This window comes from Pongo abelii, chromosome 23, assembly GCF_028885655.2.
Source record: "Pongo abelii isolate AG06213 chromosome 23, NHGRI_mPonAbe1-v2.0_pri, whole genome shotgun sequence".
NCBI classification, from domain to species: domain Eukaryota; kingdom Metazoa; phylum Chordata; class Mammalia; order Primates; family Hominidae; genus Pongo; species Pongo abelii.
In genome coordinates this window covers 57,322,907-57,349,277 of record NC_085929.1, presented here as the reverse complement: position 1 = coordinate 57,349,277, position 26,371 = coordinate 57,322,907, and the positions used below count along the sequence as shown (strand labels likewise).

The 26,371-nt window shown below is 56.2% G+C and overlaps 1 protein-coding gene across 4 annotated transcripts; it reads right to left on the bottom strand.

Annotated features, from left to right (window-relative positions):
• Positions 1–11,089: 11,089 nt before the first annotated feature.
• Positions 11,090–24,695, bottom strand: MAPK8IP2 (mitogen-activated protein kinase 8 interacting protein 2). Of its 4 annotated transcripts, none has more exons than XM_054543921.2 (12): positions 24,560–24,695; positions 23,563–23,668; positions 21,700–21,975; positions 21,475–21,568; positions 20,132–21,358; positions 19,751–19,826; positions 19,460–19,632; positions 19,260–19,369; positions 18,381–18,488; positions 18,070–18,140; positions 15,014–15,112; positions 11,090–14,616 (listed from the first exon to the last, which is right to left on the bottom strand). In XM_054543921.2, exons 1-12 carry the CDS (start codon positions 24,622–24,624, stop codon positions 14,544–14,546), a joined length of 2,478 nt encoding a protein of 825 aa, XP_054399896.1. In that variant the 5' UTR covers positions 24,625–24,695; the 3' UTR covers positions 11,090–14,543. The 4 variants fall into 4 exon arrangements, with proteins under 4 accessions (XP_054399896.1, XP_002831360.4, XP_054399898.1 ...); XM_002831314.5 differs by having other exon boundaries at positions 20,132–21,355; XM_054543923.2 differs by lacking the exon at positions 24,560–24,695 and having other exon boundaries at positions 23,571–23,670.
• Between the last annotated feature and the right edge of the window lie 1,676 nt (positions 24,696–26,371).

The following is a 26,371-nucleotide window of genomic DNA, read 5'->3' as shown; positions in this document are numbered from 1 at the left end:
GCCGAGATCGCGCCATTGCACTCCAGCCTGGGCAACAAGAGGAAAACTCTGTCTCAAATAAAAAAAAAAATCTGTTAGGTTGCACACGGTAGTTCACTCCTGTAATCCCAGTGCTTTGGGAGGCTGAGGTGAGAGGATTGCCTGAGGCCAGGAATTCAGACCAGCCTGGGCAACATAGTGAGACCCCAGCTCTAAAGATTTGTTTTTGTTTTTTGAGACGGAGTCTCACTCTGTCGCCCAGGCTAGAGGGCAGTGGTGCCATCTCCGATCACTGCAACCTCCGCCTCCTGGGTTCCAGGGATTCTCCTGCCTCAGCCTCCCTAGTAGCTGGAACTACAGGTGCGTGCTGCCATGCCCAGCTAATTTTTTTTATTATTTAGTAGAGACAAGATTTCACCATGTTGGCCAGGCTGGTCTCAAACTCCTGACCTCAGGTGATCCACCCGCCTCAGCCTCCCAAAGTGCTGGGATTACAGGCGTGAGCCACCACGCCTGGCCAACAATATTTGTTTTAATTAGCCAGGTATGGTGGCATTTGTCCTAGCAATTTGGGAGGCTGAGGTGGGAGGATCACTTGAGCCCAGTAGGTCGAGGCTGTAGTGAGCTATAATTGTACCACTGCACTCCAGCCTTGGGGACAGAGTGAGACCCTGTGTGCAAATAAACAAATAAAACATCAGGCTGGGCTTGAGCATCTATTCCTGCTCAAAATTTCACAGGCTTCTCAGAAGAAAATCCAAACCCCTTACAGTGACCCAGTTTGCCCTTAAGGCCTCCACCCACACCCCCTCCCCCCAGTCTTAGGGGATGGCCTTGCTGTTGCCTTCAGCAGCAATGCTCTGCCTCCATTGTTGGCCTCCTCTGCAGGGTGGGACCGTCTGAGCACCTGCCCGTGTCTGTGCAGCATGGCACACTGACGCCAGGCCCACGTGCATGCCCAGGTGGCCAGTCACACACCAGGTGCTCCCTCAGTGTTGGCCAAGTGAGAGGAGCACACCTTCCGGGTGCTCAGACACCTCCCCATGGCAAACACCGTTCGTTGCTACCAAACAGCCACCTCCTTCCTTACGGGCTCCCATTTTTCAGTGCTGGGCAAAGGTCCCTTGATCTTGGAGTTGCAGCCTCTTTCTCTCCAAGGAGGGCCGTGACCAACCTGAGCCAGTCAATCCAGTGATTGGTTCAGGAGTAGCCTGTGACCAGGAGTCCTGGTAGTGAACGACTGGGGCAGCCCTGGGGGTGAGGACCTTGCGCAGCAGTCACAGGCCCTGATTGGACACTGGGCAGCTGCTAACCCAGTGTCTCCAGCTGCCTACCTGGAGAGCTCCAAGCGTAAGAAAATAAACCCTGCCTGTTGAAGCCACTGCTAGTGAGGGTTCTGTTATTTGCAGCCAAAAGCCTTGCTGGAATGTGGCCTATGAATGGTTTGTGTGGTGGACACGTGTGCCTGTGTGAGCCTGTGGTGTCAGACGGTGTGCTGAGGACCCTCCACGCAACTGTTTCATCCCTTTTCATCTGGTTTGAGGGCTGCGTTGACCACACCCCAAATCCTGCTGTGTTTGGAATCACCCCCATAAGGTGGTGGTTTCCTTGGGGTGCCCAGCAGCCCCTGATGCTGGCACAAGGGGGCCCCTCATGCACTTGTGGTCCGAGTGGAGGTGTTGGCCCCAGGTGGCGCTGTAGAAAGTGAAGTAGAGGTTCCTCTTCAGACTTTCCTCCCCATCTAGGAGTAAATAGTAACTTACCTTGAAAGCAAAATTTATTCAAAGACCTATACTAACATTCTTAAATAACTGCTAGCTGTAATAAAGAACTCAATGTCCTTTATGTTCTTAGCTCCCATAATTTAGCCTAAATATCTGCCCTGGCATGCTTATACTGGCCCAAGCAAGCATTAGGTCACAGCCTGTTCCTCTTCCTTATTTGAAGGTGTTTTTGCCTTTCTCAGCATTCCACGAATTACTTCCTCCTTCCTTTGTTCTCCTCTGTCTTTGCCTCTTTTAAAAAGTTCTAAGTTGCTAGCCAATCAGGACAAATACAGAACGTGAGGTCCCGTTCCAGCCAATGGAAACTGGACACAGCAGTAAGGTGGACACATCAGGTTATAAATGACCCTGTCTCCTTTGTTCGGTGTACTCTCACGGCAAAACTGCTGGTGAGTGTACCCTTTCTGCAGAAAGTATAAAAGAAAATTAAATTTATGTTCAAGTGCTGTTTCTTTACGGCACCGAGGAACAAGCATTTCAAACAGCGCTGTGGTTCAAGATGAGGGCAGAGAGGAACTGAACTGGAGGCATGATTCTAGTATCACACGGAAAGACCAAACCCTCTAGCAAGAACTAAATGAATACTAACACCCAACTAGAGTCTTCAGGCACCTCCTCCAGCTCTGCTGCTCCACTTCCTCTCACTTGGGTAGTGTGCATAACTGAATTAAGCCCACCCGTGTTCATGCATCAGCACTGTGCAGTGCTGGGCATGGAGTTGTCAGAGGAGACCCACCCTGCACTCACCGGGCTTACAGTCTAGCAAAGGAGATGAGCTTAATCCCGGGATGTCAGATGCACCTGAGATTTCAGTGTGATTGAAGTCACTGCCTCTGGTAGGGTGGGGTGTGTGGAGTTGCCTGACCAGGGACACCAGAGAAACTGTGGGTGCTACAAATGTTCCAAATCTTAAGGGGTCATAACATGACACATGCATATGTATAAAGCAGTCAACCCACACACGTAAGATATGCATACTTTATGACGTCATTGCGTATTTTCTATTTCAGTAACAATCTAACCATGATAAATGCTACAAACGAAGGGTACCTGGTCTTACAAGAACATAACCAAGAGGTGGGGGTGGAAAGATAAATGAGCTCTGAGGAGGGTGTTCAAATGCACTCTGCACCCAAGGTTGGAAAGAGAAGCAGATTTTTCCACTCCCCCATTCCGCTTTTGGTTTTGCTCTAATTTGTTTGTGTTCAGAAATGCTTTTCATCAGTTAGCTGTTTGAGCCGGATGCACCCTCCTCACACAGGCATGTACACGTATGCGTATGTGCACATGTGTATGCATACAGAAATATGCACACATGCACACTCACATTCATGTGCACGCAGGCACATACACATGCATCCGGGGATACGTGCCCCCCAGGGACGTATGCACGTGAACACACAAGGACTCACACGTGCACACAAGCATGCGTATACATGCGTATTTGCAGTGACATACACACTGTTACTGTGGCCCCAGAAGCCACAATGCCCTGAGCTTCCCTTTCTTCACTGCTACTGTTGATTTACAAAACAGCCCCTTTCCTGTGAGCCCAAGATAATCCATTCACCAGGCTGGCAGCCATCCATTCCCACAGAGCAGCTTCCTCAGGGAGCTCAGTGTCCTCTCGAAGGGGCTAAGTGTGTTTTGAAATGGACAGAACAAACAAACAAGTTGATTCTGTGGTTCCCCCTCAGGTGCGTTAGGAAGGAAGAGGGGATATCCGGAGCCCAAGTGATTGCATGAACGACAGGGTAAGAGGGGGTTCCTGCAGGGAAACTCTTCTCCCCTCCCCTCCCTGTGGCGCCTCCTTGGCTGTGTGCTCGCCTGTCCCCCAAGTGACCAGGAGGGGGAGCCCAGGGAACGTTTCAATGGAACAATGTTTAAATTCACCTCTGAATGTTTTTTTTTTTTTTGAGATGGGTTTCGCTCTTGTTGCCCAGGCTGGAGTGCAATGGCGCGATCTCGGCTCACCGCAACCTCCGCCTCCCGGGTTCAAGTGATTCTCCTGCCTCAGCCTCCCGAGTAGCTGGGATTACAGGCATGCGCAGCCACACCCGGCTAATTTTGTATTTTTTAGTAGAGACGGGGTTTCTCCATGTTGGTCAGGCTGATCTTGAACTCCCGATCTCAGGTGATCCGCCCGCCTCGGCCTCCCAAAGTGCTGGGATTACAGGCGTGAGGCACTGTGCCTGGCACCTCTGAATATTTTTAATTACGAAAGTAATGCATATTCATTAGAGAAACTCAAGTAATGCCCGCTCATCTCAGTCCCAGGTAGCCAATGCTATCAGTTTTAGGGTTTGGGGGGCGGGCACACGCCACATTGTTCTCTGCATTCATGCAAATTATGTATTTTGGCCCCAGGCGTTAATTCAACTCTAACCTCACCCCCTGCTGCATCCTGGACACTGCCTCTCAGCTGTCTGATGTGTTCCCTCCCTTTTGCAGCCCTGAGCCTGGTGCAGGGGTCAGTAGTAATGAAGAGGGGAGTGCATTTATTTATGTCCCCTCCAGCCTCCTTGGCTCCTTTGCGTGAAGGACGAGAGCTTTCCTTGTGGATGCAGCAACATGGTGAAACCCAGTCTCTACTAGAATACAAAAAATTGGCCAAGCGTGGCGGTGTGCGCCTCTAATCCCAGGTACTCTGGAGGCTAAGACAGGAGAGTCACTTGGACCCTGGAGGCGGAGATTGCAGTGAGCCACGATTGTGCCACTGCACTCCAGCCTGGGCGACAGAGCAAGACTTTGTCTCAAAAAAAAAGAAAAAAAGAAAAACAAAGAAAGAAACCGTGGCAGCCTTATTGCTGATAAGGAGAAAGTTTAAGTGGTCTGCATAGAAGATCAAACCAGCCAAAACATTTCCTTAACCCAAAGTCTAATCCAGAGCAAGGCCCTAATTCTCTCTGATTCTATGAAAGCTGGGAGAGATGAGGAAGCTGCAGGAGAAAAGCTGGAAGGTAGCACAGGTTGGATCATATGGTTTAAGGAAAGAAGCTGTCTCCATAATGTAAAAGTGCAAGGTAAGGCAGCAAGTGCTGATGGAGAAGCTGCAGCAAGTTCTCCAGAAGATCTAGCTAAGGTAAGTGATGAGGGTGGCTACAGTAAACAATAGATTTTCAATGTACACAATTTTTTTTTTTGGAGACGGAGTTTCGCTCGTTGCCCAGGCTGGAGTGCAGTGGCGCAATCTCGGCTCACCGCAACCTCCGCCTCCCGGATTCAAGTGATTCTCCTGTCTCAGCCTCCCGAGTAGTTGGGATTACAGGCATGCGCCACCACGCCTGGCTAATTTTGTATATTTTGTAGAGACGGGGTTTCACCATGTTGGCCAGGCAGGACTTGAACTCCCGACCTCAGGTTATCTGCCTGCCTCGGCCTCTCAAAGTGCTGGGATTACAGGCGTGAGCCACCGCACTCGGTACCGTCTGTGACTTTCATAGCTAGAGAGAAGTCAATGCCTGGTTTTAAAGCTTCAAAAGACAGTCTGACTCTCTTGTTAGGGGTTAATGCAGCTGGTGGCTTTAAGTTAAATGCTCATTTACCATTCTGAAAATCCCAGGGCCCTTAAGAAAGATGCTAGGCTGGGCATGGTGGCTCACGCCTATAATCCCAGCACTTTGGGAGGCCGAGGCAGGCAGATCACCTGAGGTCGGGAGCTCAAGACCAGCCTGACCAACATGGAGAAACCCCATCTTTACTAAAAATACAAAATTAGCTGGGCATGGTGGCGGGTGCCTGTAATCCCAGCTACTCAGGAGGCTGAGGCAGGGAAGATCGCTTGAACCCGGGAGGTGGAGGTTGCGGTGAGCCGAGATCGCGCCACTGCACTCCAGCCTGGGCAACAATAGTGAAATTCTGTCTCAAAAACAAAAAAAAAAAATGAAAAGAAAGATGCTAAATCCACTCTGCCTTGTGCTATAAATGGAACAGCAAAGCCTAGAAGAGAGTATATCTATGTATGGCCTGATTTACTGAATAGTTTAAGCACACTGTTGAGACCTACTGCTCAGAAAAAAAAATATTCCTTTCAAAATATTGCTGCTCATTGACAATGTTCCTGGTCACCCAAGAGCTCTGATGGAGCTGTACAAGGAGATCAGTGTTGTTTTCATGCTGTTAACACAACATCCATCCTGCAGCTCATGGATCAAGGAGCCATTTCTACTTTCAAGTCATATCATTTAAGAAATACATTTCATGACCGGGCACGGTGGCTCACACCTGTAATCCCAGCGCTTTGGGAGGCCGAGGCAGGTGGATCACCTGAGGTCAGGAGTTCGAGACCAGCCCCGCCAACATGGTGAAACCCCATCTCTACTAAAAATACAAAAATAATTAGGCATGATGACGTGCGCCTGTAATCCCAGCTACTTGGGAGGCTGAGGCAGGAGAATCGCTTGAACCTGGGAGGCAGAGAGATTGCAGTGAGCGAGACCATGCCACATTGCCCTCTAGCCTGGGCAACAAGAACAAAACTCCATCTCAAAAAAATTTCAGGCCGGGCATGGTGGCACATGCCTGTAATCCCAGCAGTTTGGGAGGCTGGGGCGGGCAGATCACCTGAGGTCAGGAGTTAGAGATCAGCCTGGCCAACATGGCAAAACATCATCTCTACTAAAAATACAAAAACTAGCCAGGCGTGGTGGTGGGCGCCTGTAATCCCAGCTACTCAGGAGGCTGAGGCAGGAGAATCGCTTGAACCTGGTAGGAGGAGGTTGGAATGAGCCAAGATCACATCACTGCACTCCAGCCTGGGCAACAAAGTGAGACTCTGTCTCAAAAAAAAAAAAAAACATTTCATAAAGCCATAGCAGTGACAGTGACTCCTCTAATGGATCTGTGCAAAGTCCACTGAAAACCTTCTGGAAGGCATTCACCATTCTAGATGCCATTAAGAATATTCATGATGGCCAGGCGCGGTGGCTCACGCCTGTAATCCCAGCACTTTGGGAGGCCGAGGCGGGCGGATCACAAGGTCAGGAGATGGAGACCATCCTGGCTAACATGGTGAAACCCCATCTCTAGTAAAATTACAAAAAATTAGCCGGGCGTGGTGGCGGGCACTTGTAGTCCCAGCTACTCGGGAGGCTGAGGCAGGAGAATCACTTGAACCCGGGAGTCAGAGCTTGCAGTGAGCTGAGATCCCGCCACTACACTCCAGCCTGGGCAACAGAGCGACACTCCGTCTCAAAAAAAAAAAAAAAGAATATTCATGATTCACAGGAAGAGGTCAAAATATCATCATTAACAGGGCTTGAAAGAAGTTGATTCCAACCCTCATGGATGACTTTGAGGTGACAGGTCCAGGTGGAGGAAGTAACTGCAAATGTGTTGAAAGTATTATAATAGCAAGAGAATTAGAGTTATACGTGGAGCCTGAAGATGCGACTGAATTGCTGCCATCTCAGGATAAAATTTGAACAGATGAAGAATTGATTCTTATGGACAAATAAAGTTTTTTTAAAAATTTCTTGTTTATTTATTTATTTAGGTAGGGACGGGGGTCTCACCATGTTGCATAGGCTGGTCTTGAACTCCTGGGCTCAAGTGATTCTCCTGCCTCGGCCTCCCAAATTACTGGGATTACAGGCATGAGCCACCGTGCCTGGCTGAAAGTGGTTTCTTGAGATAGAAGTTACTCTTGGTGAAGATGCTATGGACATTGTTGAAATGACAACAAAGGATTAGAATATTACACAGGACTGAGTGCAGTAGCTCAGGCCTGTAATCCCAACACTTTGGGAGGCTGAAGTGGGAGGATCGCTTGAGACCAGGAATTTGAGACCTGCCTGGACAGCATAGTGAGACCCCATCTCTCCAAAAAAACGTTAGCTAGGCACAGTGGCACTTGCTTTAGGTCCTGGCTACCCGGGAGGCTAAGGTGGGAGGAGCACTTGAACCCAGGATATCGAGGCTGCAGTGAGCCATTATCGTACCACTGCACTCCAGCCTAAGTGACAGACCGAGACCCTGTCTCTTAAAAAAAAAAAAAAGAATATTACATAAACTTAGCTGATAAAGCAGCAGCAGTGTTTGAGAGGATTGACTTCAATTTTGAAAGAAGTTCTACTATGAATAAAATGCTATCAAACAGTGTCACATGCTATAGAGAAATCTTTCATGAAAGAGTCAGTCTGACAAACTTCATTGTCTTAAGAAATTGCCACAGCCGCTCCAACCTTCAGCAACGACCACCCCGATCAGTCAACAGCCATCAACACTGAAGCAATACCTTCTACCAGCAAAAAGATTATGACTCACTGAAGGCTGAGATGATCACTGGCATTTTTTTTAGCAATAAGATACTTTCTTTTTTTTTGGAAACAGAGTCTCGCTCTGATGCCCAGGCTGGAGTGCAGTGGCATGATCTTGGCTCGCTGCAGCCTCCGCCTCCCGGGTTCAAGCGATTCTCCTGCCTTAACCTCCCAAGTAGCTGGGACTACAGGCACGTGCCACCACGCCTGGCTAATTTTGTTTTTTTAAGATGGAGTCTTGCTCTGTCACCCAGGCTGGAGTGCAGTGGCATGATCTCATCTCCCCAAGTAGCTGGGACTACAGGCGCCCGCCACCATGCCTGGCTCATTTTTTGTATTTTTAGTAGAGATGGGGTTTCACCATGTTAGCCAGGATGGTCTCGATCTCCTGACCTCGTGATCCGCCCACCTCAGCCTCCCTAAGTGCTGGGATTATAGGTGTGAGCCACTGAGACTGGCCACGCCTGGCTAATTTTTTTGTATTTTTAGTACAGATGGAGCTTCATCATGTTGGCCAGGATGGTCTCAATCTCCTGACCTCGTGATCCACCCGCCTTGGCCTCCCAAATTGCTGGGATTACAGGCGTGAGCCACCAAGCCCAGCCCTATTTTATTTCATTTTTTTTGAGATGGAGTTTTGCTCTTTTTGCCCAGGCTGGAGTGCAATGGCGCGATCTTGGCTCACTGCAACCTCTGTCTCCCGGGTTCAAGCAATTCTCCTGCCTCAGCCTCCCAAGTAGCTGGGATTACAGGCGCCTGCCACCACATCTGGCTATTTTTTTTTTTTTTTTTTTTTGTATTTTTAGTAGAGATGGGGTTTCACCATGTTGGCCAGGCTGGTCTCGAACTCCTGACTTCAGGTGATCCACCCACCTTGGTCTCCGAAAGCGCTGGGATTACAGTTGTGAGGCACCGTGCCCAGCCTCAATAAGGTATTTTCAAATTAAGGTATGTACTTTAAAAACTATTGCACATTCAATAGACTACAGTATAGTGGAAACATAATTTTTTTTTTTGAGACAAGTTCTCACTCTGTCATCCACGCTGGAGTGCAGTGGTGTGATTACAGCTCACTGCAGCCTCAACCTCCCAAGCCCAAGCAATTCTCTCACCTCAGCTTCCTGAATAGCTGGGACTACAGGCACATGCCACCACACCCGGCTAATATATATATATGTATACACACACACACACACACAATATACATGTATTTATATATATTATATACATGTATATCTATATCTTATATACATGTACATCTATGAAATATACATGTATACAATATATATACAGACCAGGTTTTTTTATGTTGTACCTGCTAGTCTTAAACTCCTGGGCTCAAGCGATCCGCTTGCGTTGGCCTCCCAAAGTGCTGAGATTACAGGCATGAGCCACCACTCCTGGCCAACATAACTTTTATAAACACTGGGAAACAGAAAATTTGTGTGGCTCACTTTTGCAATCTTAGTTTTATTGTGGTGGTCTAGAACCAAACCTGCAAAATCTCCAAGGTATGCCTTCAACAACCTCTGCTATTTTGCTTTTATCTTTTGCCTTAAATTCTTCTCGATTCCCCCAACCTCCCTCTGCCTTCAACCCTCATGTGGAAAGGAGACTGGAAAAAATACACCAAAATATTAGAAACAGTTATCTCTGGGTTGTAAAAATACAGTTGATTTTAGCCTTTCTTCTATCATCTGCCGTCTCCAAAATGTCTATAATTATATGTGTTACTCTTTATAGGGAAAGTAATTTTTTTTTTTTTCTTTTAGACGGAGTCTCACTCTGTCGCCCAAGCTGGAGTGCAGTGGTGCGGTCTCCGCTCACTGCAAGCTCCGCCTCCCGGGTTCATGCCACTCTCCTGCCTCAGCTTCCCGAGTAGCCGGGACCACAGGCGCCCGCCACCATGCCCAGCGAATTTTGTTTTTGTATTTTTAGTAGAGACGCGGTTTCACCGTGTTAGCCAGGATGGTCTCGATCTCCTGACCTGGTGATCCACCCGCCTCGTCCTCCCAAAGTGCTGGGATTACAGGCGCGAGCCATCATGCCCGGCCAGGGAAAGTAATATTTTTTAAAACAGGGAAATCCTACTTTTATAGTGTTTATAAAAATAATAACTTACTCAAGCACTACCCTTGGCCTGTCTGACTGGCAGATTCATTTAAGCCTTATGATAATCTTTTGGGGTGGTATTTTTATTGTAGCCAAAATAACTTTTTTGTTTGAGTTTGATTCATTTATCTTAACTTATTTATCTTTAGTTTTTCTGTGGATATTTCTATTTGCACTTGGAGGTCTCTAATAAGTAGCAAATAATACTTCAAAAAATTAAGACATATTTGCTGCAGGAAAAAAAGGAAGAGAAACACCCTTAGCTCAACTTCAGCAAAAATTAGGTGTTTTTTTTTGTTTTTGTTTTTGTTTTTTTTTTTGAGACAGAGTCTTGCTCTGTCGCTCAGGCTGGAGTGCAGTGGCACCATCTCAGCTCACTGCAAGCTCTGCCTCCCAGGTTCACGCCATTCTCCTGTCTCAGCCTCCCGAGTAGCTGGGACTACAGGCACCCGCCACCACACCCGGCTAATTTTTTGCATTTTTAGTAGAGATTGGGTTTCACTGTGTTAGCCAGGATGGTCTTGATCTCCTGACCTCGTGATCCGCCTGCCTCGGCCTCCCAAAGTGCTGGGATTACAGGCGTGAGCCACCGCGCCCGGCCAAAGATGAATTTTAACATTTTTTGTGTTTCCTTTCAGCATTTTTCAACACATAGTTTCTAGCATGCTACATATGACCCTGCCTATTTTCTTTCTTTCTTTCTCTTTCTTTTTTTCTTTCTCTTTCTCTTCTTTCCTTTCGTCTCTCTCTCTTTCTCTCTCTCTTCTTTTCTTTCATTATGGTTACAGGGTCTTGCTCTTTCCAGCCAGAGTGCGGTGGCATGATCATGGCTCACTGCAGCCTCAACCTCCTAGGCTCAAGCTATCTTCCTCCCTTACCCACCCAAGTAGCTGAGACTACAGGTGTGGGCCACCACACCTAGATAATTTTTGTATTATTTTTTTTTTTTTTTGTAGAGATACGGGTTTCACTTTGTTGCTCAGGCTGGTCTCGAACTCCCAGACTCAAGGGATCTGCCCACCTCGGCCTCCCAAATTGCTAAGATTACACAGTAGCATGAGCTACTGTGCCCAGAAATTTATTTTCACTTAATAGCATAACAGAAATTTTCTGTGTAAATACAAACATTGGCACTTTTTTTCACATCTGCCCAATATTTCAATTAGGTAAATATACCTTAATCAATTAACCCTATTGGTCAATATTCAGATTACTTTTATGCTTACATTATTTCAAAGAAGAATGCAATAAACACTTTTCTGTAGAACGCGTTTTATTTAGGATGCCATCCTTGGGCTAGATTGGCGGAAGTTGGAGGCATCATGCAGCGCCTCCTGCCTGCGAGCCAGGCGATCCGCCAGGTTCTGGGAGGACCTAAGGTCAACAGCCACGCCTGCTCTCTGGGCTCACAGTCAGCAGCTGTTACTAGGAGAGCAGCCAGAAGCAAGTCCTCAGAAGGCCCGAGACCAGGGCCCGGGAGCGCCCAGAAGAACGGGAGGTCACCCAGTGACAAACAGGGAAGGGCAGAAGGTATGCCCAGGAACCCAGAGGCTCCCAAAGCGGAAGTGGGATGCAGGGGTGGGGGCGAGTCATGCTGAGGTTCAACAGGGACCTGCTTCAGAGCTGGCCAGAGAGAGGGATCTGCTGAGGCTTCTGTTGAAAAACCCTGGCCTGGGTGTGGGTGAGAGTGGATTTACAGGTGCGGTGAGGCAGCGGCCGGAGCTGTTGCACGAAGATCCAGGAAAGTCGGGGTGGTTTGGTCCAGGCAGAGGAGGGGGAAATGGAGCCAGGGGCAGACGTAAAGGTGCTGGGGTGAGGATAAGGGTGACAGGAGGGAGGAGTCTGGGGTGACCAAGACCTGCAGCTCAGGTGACTGGGAAAACACATAAAACAGAACACAGATGAATGCAGGGGTCGGGGCGAAGGCTCCTGTGAGTCTGAAGTGACTGTGAGTGGCACCCTCTGGCCAGCTACAGTGGCTCTCACAGCTCATTCTGCAGAGCACCGGCCCAGTGATGAGCCGAGGAAGTGCCCCTGGAGGTCAGCTGGATCTGCCCAGTGGTCTGCACAGGGGGCGGCCGCCAGGGGCCTGAGCACAGGGAAACCCTTGAAACTGTGGGAGGGATGAAGCCAGAGAGGTACACCCCAGAACCGACCAAGCCCGGGATGGGGCGTGGAGGGCGGCCAAGCTCTCCATGAGATTGGAGGAGGAGCTGCAGAGAGGTGGCAGGCAGACAGGTGAAGGACTCACGAGCACGTCCAACAGCCGTCCTAAGGGCCGGCTGGAGGGAAAGAGACCTGAAGACACGTTGGGGGGCGGGGCCGGGCCGGACAGGGGCGGGACGGGGGCGCCGGAGGGAAGGGCTTGGAGAATTCTCACCTGAGTGGAAGAGCAGAGGGAGGAGGTGGGTGGGTGGCAAAGGTTTCCAGGCAGCAGCTACAGGGGACTGAGGGCCACACCCCGAATGCCCTAGCCCAGGGAGAACAAGTTTCAAACGTACACACCCAGTGGGGCTATCTGCCTCTTTACAGCTTTATCTCAATTAGTAGGGAAAGTTTTCTCATACACGTTCTGCGTTTCCGTCGTGCCGCTGGTCTGCGTCCTCGGTCCCTCTGGGGCCTCGGGTCTGTACACTGCACACGGGCTGAACCTCTGGATCATGACGCACTTCCTAACGCTGGACAGCTATTTCTCTGCTTGTTGGCTCTGTAGAGACGTGTTTTTTACGGACAGCACTTTCTAATGTGTATGTAGTAAGTTTGTGTATACTTCCCTTAGCTCACTAGGGAACCTTCAACTGTTGTCCTCCTGGTGATGCACGAATCCTGGGCTCAGACAGAGGGACCCCGGCCATGGGGACCCCTGCCTGGGAGGCGGGCTCACCCAGGAGGGCCTGGGAGGGAACATCGCTGGGCATCTGCAGTCACCTAAGCACGTAGTGAAAAAGTCACCTATTTTCTTCTGGCTTTCTCTGGAGAATTTTTTAAATATCCATTTTAAGATCTAAGTAGATTGTTTTTCTTCTCCTTTTTGAGATGGAGTCTCCCTCTGTCGCCCAGGCTGGAGTACAGCGGTGCGATCTCGGCTCACTGCAACCTCCGCCTCCCAGGTTCAAGTGATTCTCGTGCCTTAGCCTCCTGAGTAGCTGGGATTACAGGTGTGCGCCAGGATACCTGGCTAATTTTTGTATTTTTTGTGGAGACAGGGTTTCAACCATGTTGGCCAAGCTGGTCTCAAACTCCTGACCTCAGGTGATCCGCCCGGCTCGGCCTCCCAAAGTGTTGGGATTACAAGCGTGAGCCACCGCGCCCGGCCAGATTGTTCTTCAAGGAGTTCATGCCCCCACTACACACTGACCTGAGCCATGCTGGCCCCCAGTCCGTGCACGTGGAAAGGACACCCCATTGCACAGCCTCGGATTCCTCGAGTGTATCTGGGGAGAATTCCCAAAGGTGCTTCTAGATACGGCACCTCAGATGAGGCCCCAGAGCAGCACCGCAGGGACCCCGGCACAATTTCGGACAGAACTAAAAGGGTGAGATTCCCACAACACCCCCGCCACTGGGGACTCTGTCCCTACCACAATGGGCAGCCCCTGGGTTCCTGGCCCCGTGTCTCAGCACCCCCTAGAAACAGCCAATGTCACACCAAGCAGAGAGTTTATTGAGGCCATGGGCAGGGCCCAGGAACACAGCACGGGGCGTGCGTGGGGCGGATGCACGCTGGACTGCAGGGGTGCGCTAGCAGCGGCAAGCGGAGTATTGGGGGCCCAGGAGGGGCCCCCCCTCCTAGCAGCGTCTAGGGGCTTCAGGTGAGCATCAAGAACCACTCCTAGCCTCCGCAGGGCTCTTTTGGGAACCCCTCCCTGCTTCCCCCTGAGCTCCATGTGGGGTGGGGCTGGGGCGAGGGGGCCCCTCTTGTCCCTGTGGTTAAGGATGGGATGATCCCTTGAGATTCACTATAAAAATTAAAATTCCCTTACAAATCGCAGGGGAGTAGCAGGAGGGCATCACTTGGAAGCCGACATTACCCGTCCCTAGAGCCGCACCTCCTCCACACCCCCGAAGTTCTGACCCCAAAGTGAAGAGTAGAGGATAAGGTTTGCAGGCACAGAGAGGGGCAGAGACACCAGGAGAGAGAAAAGGGAGACTGGGGAGGGAAGGAGGAGGACAACACAGAGAAAGAACGGATCTGAGGAAAAGCGGGGGCACAGGGGCTCCACTCCCCCGCAGCCCCCACAGCTGCGCCCTGGGGACCGAGGACGAGAGTTCCCAGCCCGCAGACCCCCACAAGCGTAAGGTCCCACGTCCCCCCAGTCCAGTCCTTGCCACAGCCATCGTGGCCTCTTGAGACATCCTCAGCCCCAGCTGCGCCTGGAGCAGACGGCCAGGAGACAGAGCGGTGGGCGGGCTACTCCAGGTAGATGTCCTCCGTGGGGCAGGCGTACGCCAGGTGCTCTTGGTAGTACTCCAGGAAGGCGCGGCTGGGGAAAGACAGTCCTCCACCAGCCACTCAGGGCCGGTTCTCAACCCCCAAACCGCCTTCCACAGTGCCTCTGAGCTCTCCCTCCTTCCTCCCTCCGCAGCCATCCATAACCCCTGACCTGGGCACGGCCATGTCACCCCCAAGTGTGACCCTCAGCTCTTCCGGCCCAGCAATCCTACCCATGCCAGAGTGCCTGGGCCATGTGTCTGTGCCTGTTCCCACCCCATGCCCAGGACCCCAAACTGTCACCCACCACTGCCCTCTCTACACAGCACATCTGGTTCTCCTTCCCCAGACCTCCCCTGCCAGGCTCCTGCCCCCACCTGCTCGCCTCCGCACCCCACCTCCGTACCCCTGCACCCACTCTGCGCCCCGCACCCTGGTGCCCCACTCACCCCACACTCTGCGCCACCGGCCTCATGGACTCCTGGGAGACAAAGACATGGCAGGCGAAGCGGCTCAGCAGCGGGTGTTTGGTGATGAAGCCGAAATAGCTGCAGGCAAGTCAGTGTGGAGGGCACGTCAGAGCCCTGGCCCAGCCTTGGCCACCCCACAAATGATGTAGAGAGACGAGGCAGGAACAAAGGGCTTGGGGAGAGGGTAAGGGACAGGAGTGTGGGGGTTGCACAATTTCGAGATCTGAAGTTGTCTTTTTTTGGTTTCAGCCCAAGTACAGGGCTGGGCACCTACCAAGAGTTCATGCTCTGAGTTAATTCCATGACTGGGGCATCCAGCCCACGCTGAGGACACATCTCCCTTCTCTGAGCTGGCACTGCCGCCCTCTGTGGCCCTATTCAGGGCCTGCCCCAGGACCACAGAGCAAGGCCTCTGCCTGGCTACTGGAGACCATGTCTCCTGCCAACTCAGGCCTCCTCCTGTGGGCCTAGCAGACTGACAGCCCCTTGCCCAGCTCCAAGGTGGGGCTGGACGTTACCCCTGGTCTGTAAAACCCTCTTCCAGTCTACCCCTCGCTCCCACTGGAAAGCAGCTCCTTGTGGGGCCTCACTCATGGAGTCACTGCCCAGCTCCTCCACCTGTGCTGTCTTCTCATCCCAGACATTAGCAAAAATCAAAAATCGTCGTCCAGAGGGAGAGGCAGTCAGAGTTCTGCAGCAGGACGCTGCCCCACCCCCACCCCTGAAACTGGCCAACCCGTCCATTTCCCCATGGCTTCGGGGCTTTGCGATTCCACCAAATGGGAAGCCACATGATGGTCTGCTTGCCAGGACAGTGTGCGCACGCTGTCCACAGACAGAGCACAGGGCCCGCCTCAAATGCCGCGTTCAAGTCATCATGGTAATAAGCGCCAACCCGCAGATCTGGCTTCCTGCATTACTCAGGCACCATCCTCAGCCCTTTCGATTAACTCACAGAAGCCTCACGACAGCCCTCTGAGGTAGGGCCCTGATGGAGAGCCAGGCACAGAGGTTCAGGAGCTTGCCTAGGACACACAGGCAGGCTGGGCAGCCCTGGGAGAAAAGGCTACAATCTGTGATCCCAACACCAGACATCCTAATGCCAGATCCCAACACGGCACACCCCATGCTCTCCTAACCTACCACCACCGCCACGACGAAACGAGTTCACCGTTCACCTCACGCGGTTTCCTCCGTGCCTCCTCATGGCGAGGGACCGGGGATGGGGGGTCTGGGGTGACAAATATTAGGAAGGTCTGGGCCAGGGCAGCAGCTCCTCTGCCTACTCCCACACCCCTGCCACATCTTGACCCCAAACCCCAAACTCGACTGACCAACCTTCCTCTCATGGAATTCTGGCTGGGGCCGTGTCCAGCCTGAGGCCTGAGCTTCACCCAGTTTCCTTCTGACGAGAAATTTGGGTCATTCTTCCTCTCCTGGCAGCGTCCGCTGTCCCAGTGACCCCAGAGCTGGCCCCACTGTCTGGTCTGCACCCCTGCACGCTGTCCCACCTCTCCACCCCAGAGCTGGCCCCACTGTCTGGTCTGCACCACTGCACGCTGTCCCACCTCTCCACCCCAGAGCTGGCCCCACTGTCTGGTCTGCGCCCCTGCACGCTGTCCCACCTCTCCACCCCAGAGCTGGCCCCACTGTCTGGTCTGCACCACTGCACGCTGTCCCACCTCTCCACCCCACTGAGCAGTGTCTCCGCATGGATCCCAGCAGACCATCTCCACACTCGGCGGGGATGACACAAAAGGGCTCCACATCTTCCAGCAGGCAGCACCCTCACTCTCGACCACAGGGAGAGTCCACAAGGCCCCCAAGATGCACTGACGTCTGTCCCATGCCTCAGTCCTGGCAGCACCATGCCCTGCTGTGTCCTGCCTGCCTGTGAGCCTGCTTCCTCCAACTCCCTGCAAGTCCTTTCCAGCCTCTGGCTGGCTCTGCCTCTCTGGTTCGTCCCCGATCTCCTTCCTCCAGGGTGCTGGGACACAGAGGGCAGGGGCCTGTGCCTGGAGGGAAGCTGGCAGCCCCCCTTGGCCTGCTGCTCCTATGCCAGCACCTCCTCCTCCCCTCCTCCCCTCCTCCCCTCACTCTGCCTGGCCATTCCCCTCTTGTCTCAGTGATCACCTGCTCTGACCTGGTATCTTCCCTCCAGGTCTCCCTCCTAAACTCCAGACCCATGGGACCAACGGCCGCTTCAGTCTCACCGTGTTGTGATTGATCCCGCATCCCCTCTCGGTGTGTGGGCTGCAGTACAACCATCCCCCAGGGAGACGTCACCCTGGTCTCTTCCAGGTCACCCTCTACAGCCGGTCAACCTAGGTCCTGCCTGTACTACCTCTTCAATGCCTCTTGCATCTGCACACTTGGTCTCAGGACATGGCACCTGTATAACCTCAGCAGCCACCAGGTCCCCTGCCAGCAGCACCTGCATCAATGCAGTCGGCACAGCAGCCAGAGCCAGCACGTCAACCTGACTGTGTCACCTCCTTCCATTAGGAGCTTTCTATGGCCTCATTACCAGCAAGATTAAGTACAGCTCCTTGGCATAATCAAAACGGTCCAGGTCTCCACCAGCATTTCCAGCTGCTCCCGTTACACGTGGGCCCCAGAGTCTATAGCCCCCCACCAGTGCATCCCACACCCTTGGCTCAGCTGGACCCCACCAGGAAGATCCACTCCCCACCCCTGTCACCTGCTGTCTTTCCAGGCTGGCCATCCTGAGCCCCAGGCCCACTCGGGCGTCCTCCGCACCCACACAGGCTTCTCACATCCTTCGCCCGTGTGCCTCTCTCCACCCAGACCAGATGCAAGCCTGTCTGACCCGCGCCTCCTGAGTCCAGCTCAGAGCGGGCGCCACTGCAGGCTCGGCTCACAGAGCCAAGTGGGTGCAGGTGGAGCTCTCAGGGCTGGGTACGGGCAGCCCTCAGGGTTTGTGGGGGCTCAGGGTCTGTGGGGACTTGGGGGACGGTTGGACTCTCAGGGTTTGTGGGGGCGGTTGGGGGACTCCGGGATGGTCGGACTCTCACCAGCTGTTGCGGGGATGGCAGCCACAGAAGGAGATGTTCTTCATCTGGAAGAAATGGCTGCAGCGCTGGAACTAGAGCAGAGGTGGGCAGAAGCCCCTGTGTCAAAGGAGGCCTGGCGCCACCCCCGCCTCCAGCCTGCCGGACACCCCTGAGGCCTGGCGCCACCCCCGCCTCCCGCCTGCTGGACGCCCCTGAGGCCTGGCGCCACCCCTGCCTCCCGCCTACCGGACACCCCTGAGGCCTGGCGCCGTCGGACTCCGTGGCCTAACCCTACCCCCCAGTCCCCGGTCCCCAGTCCCCCACACTCCCACCTCGGGCCCTCCTCCGCTCAGACTCAGCTTGACCCCCCGAAGAGAGATCTCGAGGTCACAGGAGGCAGGAGGGCGCAGGTGGACGGTCAGTTTCCGGGCAGTGGCAATCTACAGAAGAAGTTGGGGGAGAAGAGGGTCTTGAGGAGCCCACAAGGGCCTTTCTTTCCCCTTGGTGGGACTACGCCTCTGCTCGTTTTAGCTTATGTTTGAGGATGCACATGCCGAGGACCTCAAGATGCAATTCTGGAAGACATAGGGGTATGGCCTTGGCCACTCCTCAGGCTCGGGAAGAGCAGTCGCCTCTCTGCAGTCAGCCTGCTTCATCTTCCTTCTGCTCCTCCAGGCAGGCTGCTGCGCTTGGCTCAGGAGCCAGGAACACAGACCCCACCCACCCTGGCCTCTTCACTGCCTGGCCCCAAGAGCTCGAGGGAGCTCTCAGATGCAGGGCTGCTCTGCCCTGCTCCCTACTGCCCCCCAGCCTCAGTCTCAGTACTGGTGCCTGGGCAGGGGCTCACTAAACGTCCACTGAGTGAGTGGATGAGTAGAAGGCTCCCAGCGAAGGGGCTGTGAGGGCTGGTCTTGATTCCAGATGGGAAGAGGAAGGGCTGATGGCAGTCGGGGCCACCTGGAAGATCTGTGGCCCAGAGACCCAGAGGTGATGAGGGACAGCTGCTGTGCTCTGCCTTAGACTCACCTGCTCAGGCCTCTGAACCAGGGCCTGGGGTACCCACCCCAAGCTACCCCTGCAGCATCCCCCAGACCCTCCCTGGAGGAAATCAGACCTCAGACCTTGGAACCTCAAGCCCTGTGCCAGCCTGCAGTGCTGGTGTGGCCGCCACGCGGACCCTCAGCCTGCACTTGCCCGGCCTCCACACTGACCTTCTGCATGGCTGCACACAGGATGCCATTGCCCTGGTGGCAGGGCACCTCCACAGAGCCCAGGAACTGCACGTCAAAGCGCTCCACCCAGCAGGGGCTCCGCTTGCTCCCTGGGGAGGGGGACACAGAGGGCCCAGGTCAGGCGGGGGCAGAGGGGAGGATCTGGGGTGAAAAGCCTCTCCTCGGGGTTGGGACCTCACCCAGCAGGTCCTTGGCAGGGCCGGGCACCGCGTGGGCGTAGAAGGCGGGGAACACACCGCGCTCCCCCGTGCGCATGTTGAAGCCACGGAACCAGAAGTCGTCCTCCTCGGCCTCCACCAACACAGGGTCATCCACATCCAGCTCCAGCTCGTCTGGATGCCGCGGGATGAACCTGCCGTGGGGGGAGAGGTCACTGGGGAGGGGGGCGGGATTGACAGTCGTGTCCGCTGGCGTCCTGCGATGACGCGGACTGAGGCGGGGGCCACCGCCAGCAAGGAGGGAGGCCGTACCTGAACACAGCCCGGTGAGTCTGCTCTCGCTCCTCGCCGTTGACCAGACAGGAGAAAAGGCCAAAGGACTCGGTGCCTGGGAGACCCGGGAGGACAGAGGCGGGGAAGACAGGGAGACAGAGAGTCAGAGTAGTGCTCAGAGGCCTGGCCTTGGGCAGAGGCCAAGTCCCCTCCGCAGTCCGGTGTAGGTGTCCTAAGAGCGGGAAGGAGCTGAGGCAGAGCAGGCCACCTCATGCCATGTCCTGGGTGGGAGAGGGCGCCCAGCCCTGACCACGGCCAGACCCTCAGGTGGCCCTGGGCACTGTGGGGGACCCTGGGACTGGGGCCAGGGAGTCTGCACGTTCCTCTGGGCCACCCCCCTTTTCCCCACCTCTCACTCACTGGAGGACCGAGATGTGCTGTTGACGAAGACATTGAGGAACTTCTTGGAGAAAGTGAGGTCAGGGCTGTCCGGCGAGGTGTCCCCCGAGACCTGACCGCTGCCTAGCAGCGCCGCGCCCGCCTCCTCCTCGCTGGCCTCCCCGCCGCTGTCCTCTTCGCTGTCGTGGCCCAGCCCAGCACAGCGCCGCAGGCTCACCAGCTCCAGCTGCGTGTGCTCATCCACCACCAGCGTGTACTTGACCGCGTCGTACACCAGCGAGGCGTCCCGCGGCGCCGAGGGGCCCGTGCCCCTGCCCCCGGGGGGCCCCGCACTGTCCTCGGCATCCTCCTCTTCCTCGTCGTCCTCTTCGTCCTCCTCCTCGGAGCAGGCGGCGGAGCAGGCTCGTCCCGGGCGGGCGGCGCGGCCGGGCGCGGCCCACAGCGGCGTGATGGTGTCACGCGTGGGGTTGCTGAGGAATAGGCAGGGCCCGGGCTGCGCGGGGCCGGGTCGAGGCGCGGCGGGCGCGGGCGGCGGCGGCGCGCACAGCGTCTCCATGTCCACCAGCTCCACGCCGCCGGGCCCTGCGGCCGCCTCGGGGTCCTGGGAGTCCTGGGCCGCCCCGCCGGACGGCGACACGGGCTCCCCGGGCGGGCGCGGCGCAGGAGACAGGCACTGGCCGGGGCAGCGGATGGGCGAGGAGCCCTCGGAGATCATGCGGCTCACCAGGTTGCTGAGCAGCCAGGGCGAGTCCGCGTCCTCGCTGAGGTCCGGCTCCGACTCCGACCCCGACTCGTACTCGCTGTTGGTGTCGTCGGGGCCCACGGGCAGGAAGGCGGGGCGACGCGGGGGTTCGCGCGGGGGCTCCGGCTCCGAGGCGGGCGACGAGGCCTCCTCGATGGAGTTGGTGAGGTGCGAGGAGCGGCCGCTGCTGCTGCTTCCGCCATCGCTGCTCAGCTCCAGCTCCGTCTCCGAGATGGACGAGATCATGCGCCCCAGGCGCGCGCCGCCCGCGTCCTCCGAGTCGGAGCCGGGCGAGGACAGCTCCTGGCTGCTCCGACGTCCCCCGCGGCCGCCGCTCGAGCGGCTTCTCAGGTCAGCCTCGATGCCGGGATCTGAGGAGGGCGAAGTCCCCCCTGGCGCCGGGGGTTCCGCAGGCCGGTTCCCTTCGCAGTCGCAACCCGGGCGCCCTGGCGACTGCGCCCCGCCGGGCCCTGCGTCCGTGGCAGGGAGGGGGCCCGGGAGCTCTGCTGGGCAGGGAGGTGGGGTCACCCTCTGCACCACCCAGGCCTCTTCCAGCAGCCAGTCCGTCCTCCCTCCCCTCCTCCCCCGCTTCCCCGTGCCCCGCGGGCCCACCACCCCTCACCTCTGAGGGCCTCCGGGGCGGGTGAGCATAGCGCTGTCTCCTGCCAGGAGGCCGGACGCACCAGGTCAAAGCCTCCGTTGTTGTTCAGGGAGTCCTGGGGTGGAGATACAGGACGGCGGTCCTGAGGAGGGCCTCCAGCTCCCAGGGGGTGAGCAGGGCTGGCTGCAGTCCCAGGTGCTATGAACCCAGGCTCAGCTCCAGGGAGCTGTGGGTCCGGGCACTCACCTGGGCCCCCAGTGTGGTCAGACGGAGCGTGGTGGGCCGGTGCTTGTGGGGCTCCTCCAGGGAAGGGGAGGGGATAAGGGGCCCAGGGGCAGGTGCCTCTGAGCCAGGGTCTCCTCCCTCCTGGCCTTCCCCATCTCCCTCCTCCTCCTCCTCCTCCTCTTCCTCGTCCTCATCGTCCTCCTCTTCATTGTCATCAATCATCTCAAACTCCTGGAAGTCATCCTGGAAGGAGCAGATGGGGTGCGGCTGCTCCGAGCGCCCCAGGGAGAGGCTGTCCTGCAGGACGGAGGGAGATAGCAAGGCTGGGCCAGAGGGCAGCAGTAGCCCAGGGGCCCAGGTGCTAGGAGAAGGGAAATCGGGGAGTATCAGTCAAAGGAGAGCCCCTTCCAGCTCACTCTGCCCCTCTGTCTACAGGGCGATGTTTTAAAACTCTGCGTAACACACATCGGGATCACTCCAGTTCTTGCGAAGGGCCCAAACTCTACAGCTGAATGACAGGGATTCTCAGAGCAGCCCTGGCCCCACTTTTAGACTCATCTAACTGCAGAACCCCATCACATTTGACACCAGCACTGTGTTCCCTTCGCAGCGTTTTAACACAACTTACAGTTACTGGACATGGTTTTTGGTCTGTTGCAAGCCCCACCAGGGCAGGGTCATGTCCATGTTGTACACTGTTGCACCCACCCCCAAGAACAAGACCTGGGGCTCAGCGGATGTTCAGCAAACATCAAACAAATGCATAAATGGAGAGACAGCCTGCACTCTGAGGATTCACCAACTTTGCACCAACCCCAGGGCCATTGGCACAGTTAATCCCCATGCTGGCACTTCCTCTCCTCCATTCCCTCCTACCTACCCCATCTGCCTGGCTCTGCTAACCTCAGGGCATGGTTGACATTTCCTCTGGAAATTCTCCCTGATTCCTTCAGTGTGGATCGGGTTCCCTCCCCCCTCGTGGAACTTATGTCCCTGTTGGAATGCAGCCCTTGACACGTGGGCAGCCATTGTCCCTTACAAGTCTTTCTCCCCTAAGTTGCAGCTCCAGAGAGCAGCTGTCCTGTTCCACTCCCAGCACCCAGAAGCCCCCAGTATTTGCCACATGGCAGTTGCTCAGAAATGTTCTTCAATAAATGAAAGCAGAAATGTGGAGAGACAGGGAGGAGGAGAAGCAGGAGATGGGCGAGAAAAGATTTCAGCAGAGGGAGACATGAAACAGACAGATGGAGCTGCGGACGAGGGCACAGGGCTGCGGAGGGGACAAGGTTGTGATGGCAGCTGCCAGGGATTAGATCTTTCTGGGAGTGATCTGAGGACAGAGGGCACCCAAAGCAAAGGAGCACCTCCCTGCCCTGGGCTGGCCACCCATGGGGCCGGGGAGAATGCTGGGGAAGGCCCTGCATGAGGCCTGCAATGTGTTGGAATAAGAGAGAGTTGATACCAAGGAAACCTCAAGGGTTAAGTGGGGAGGAGCCACCAGAGGAGTCCCCGGTTCAAGGCTGAGCTCACACCCACCCTAAAACCCCAAGTGCACGCTAAGAAGAGCCTAATGAGGCCCTCCCTCGAGCTGGGTCTGTGTCTCCAGCTCTTCCACCACCTTCTCACAGCGGTCTGAGTCCCCAGCTCTCCCCCCACCTTCTCACAGCGGTCTGAGTCCCCAGCTCTCCCCACACCTTCTCACAGTGGTCTGAGTCCCCAGCTCTCCCCCCACCTTCTCACAGCGGTCTGAGTCCCCAGCTCTCCCCCCACCTTCTCACAGTGGTCTGTGTCCCCAGCTCTCCCCCCACCTTCTCACAGTGGTCTGAGTCCCCAGCTCTCCCCCCACCTTCTCACAGTGGTCTGAGTCCCCAGCTCTCCCCACACCTTCTCACAGTGGTCTGAGTCGTAGCTGAGGCCCAGGCCACAGTCGTCAGTGATCTCAGACAGATCTTCGTCGTCAAATTCTTCCAGGCTTATGTCCTGGGGAGGCCTGGAAAGGAGACCAGGGTCAGAGAGCCACCAACCCTGGACTCCCTGCCTGGCAACTGGCCCTGAGGAGGGGCAGAGGGAGACCTCAGCTCCTACGCCCAGTGGTTTCCACAGCCCCCAGCTCTCGGAACACATCCTGCCATCATCTTGACCCCCAAGCTCTGCTCTCCTGTGGATCCCCTCCCCCATCTGAGCCAGGCCTGCCCGGAGGAGCCAACCCTGCCCCCACCCCTCCCACCCCGCCTCCCTGGAGAGCCAGCAGCCTCTCCTCCCTCCACTCGCAGCTCCAGGCCCCTGGGGCCAGGGTCTTGCAGAGCAGGGGAGGGGGAGCTGCAACGGCGGCAGCGGCAGATGGGGAGGGGTCGCGCCTGCTCTGGGAGGACAGTCTGGCCTGTTCGTCTCCCCCTCTCCGGCAGAGTGAGGCCTAAATCCAGAGGCCCAGCGTCCTCCCCACCCCAGTCCCTTCCCGCAGGGCTCCGGGCTTGATTTCCACTCCCTCCCGGCCGGGCCCTATCGGCCAGGTCTGGCGTCCACTGAAAGAGGCCAAGGCCACCGGGACACGCCGCGCTGGGAGGGTGTGCCCGCATCCCGCCCGCATCCTCCCCCGCAGAGGGTCGGCCCGGGGCCTCCACCCTTGGCAGGTCAGCCGTCCAGGCCGGGCGCGGCTCCGAATCCCGGCGGGGCCCAGGGGTCACTGAGGCTGGGGACGCGCGGCGAAGATGGAGGGAGTGGGAGCGGGGTGGGGGTGGGGCGCCCGAGCCGAGGCTCAAGGACCGCAGGGGGCCGGGGCCGGGTCCGCGCCGGCGGCGGGGACGGGGGGTCCGGGCCGGGTCGGGGTCGGGGGGCGCGCAGGGAGCGGAGGGTCCGCCCGGCCCGGGCGCCGAGGGGGTACCTGCAGCCCGGCGGCGACAGCGAGTGGAAGGTGGAGAGAGAAAACATCTCCGCGCGATCCGCCATCTTCTCCGGGAGAGGCCCGCGACTGCGGCGGGGGGTGCGGGAGCCTCGCCGCGCCCCGCGCCCGCGCTCGGCCCGCCCCGCTCACCTCGTGACACGCCCTGCGGCGCCCGCCCCGCGCACCTCGCCCGGACTCCGCGGCGGCGCGGGGAGGGCGGCGGGGGAGGCGGGGGAGGGACGCGGCCGGGGACGCTGGTTGGAGGAGAGGCGGCGGCTTCACTGCCGGGCGCTGGCTGGGGAAGGGCCGGGCGTGCGATGAGGATTTTTCCCGGGGAGGGGCGGGAGGGAAGGGGCGGGCGGGTGGGCGTCGGGCCCCGCCCTGGAGGACCCGCGCGGGGCGGGAGGCCGGGGAGGCAGCGCCGGGGTCCGCGGGCCTCGGGTTCACCGTGGGCTGTTTCCTCTGGGCGAGAGGCCGGGGCGGCCCCAGGAGCTGCGCCGCCGCCCCCGGGATCCCCCCAGGAACCCTAACCCGGGTGCGGCCCGGAGCGGGGTGGCGGGCGAGGCGGGAGGCGCGGGAGGAGCTGTCCGCCGTCGGGTGCTGATCGGAGCTGTCCCCACGGGGTGCTGACCGGGGCTGCCCGGGGACGTCTGCACAAGGGTCACCGAGCAGGGCTGGATTCAGAATCGAGCACAAGGTACTCAGAGGATGCTGGCTGGGGCTAAAAGTGGACTTTGAGCACTCAGTAGAGACTGCACAGCCGGACAGGGGTACCGACGGGCACTGGGAGAAGTTAGCACCCACGGAGGCGATGTGCGTCCCACTGGAAACACTTTTTCTTGGGCACCGTGTTGCTGGGCCCTGTGTAGGCAACTGACCCGCTCTGGCTTGGGATGGAGCCCTGTGGGGAGGGCCATGGTTGAAGCTGAGCTCGAGAGGGTGGCTGTGGGAGGAGGCGGGAGATCAGGGTTGAGGGCGCAGAACTAGGGAGAGACTGCAGAACACTTTTTTTCTTCCTAAAATAGAGACTGGTGGCCGGGCGCGGTGGCTCACGTCTGTAATCCCAGCACTTTGGGAGGCCAAGGCGGGTGGATCACGACGTCAAGAGATCGAGACCATCCTGGCCAACATGGTGAAACCCCGTCTTCACTAAAAATACAAAAAAATTAGCCAGGCGTGGTGGTGGGCGCCTGTAGTCCCAGCGACTCAGGAGGCTGAGGCAGGAGAATCACTTGAACCTGGGAGGCGGAGGTTGTAGTGAGACGAGATTGCACCACTGCACTCCAGCCTGGCAAGAGCAAGACTCCGTCTCAAAAGAAAAAAAAAAAGAGAGAGAGAGAGAGAGAGACTGGCTCTCTCTGTATTGCTCAGGTTGGTCTCAAACTCCTGGGCTCAGCTATCCTCTCGCCTCAGCCTTCCAAAGTGCTAGGATTACAGGTGTGAACCACAGCACCTGGCTAAATATTGGCTAAAGAAGGAGGCTGGCATTTCAACAAGAGTGCAGTCCCTTTTCCCCCTTGATGAAAGTTATGTGCCTTAAGATTTCTTTATGTCTTAGTTCTGCGGAATTTTTTTTTTTTTTTTTTTTTTGAGACAGAACTTGCTCTCTGTTGCCCAGGCTGGAGTGCCGTGGCACGATCTCAGCTCACTGTAACCTCCACCTCCCGGGTTCAAACGATTCTCGTGCCTCAGCCTCCCGAGTAGCTGGGATTACAGGCAATCACCACCATGTCCAGCTAATTTTTGTGTTTTTAGTAGAGATGGGTTTTCGCCACGTTGGCCAGGCTGGTCCCAAACTCCTGACCTCAGGTG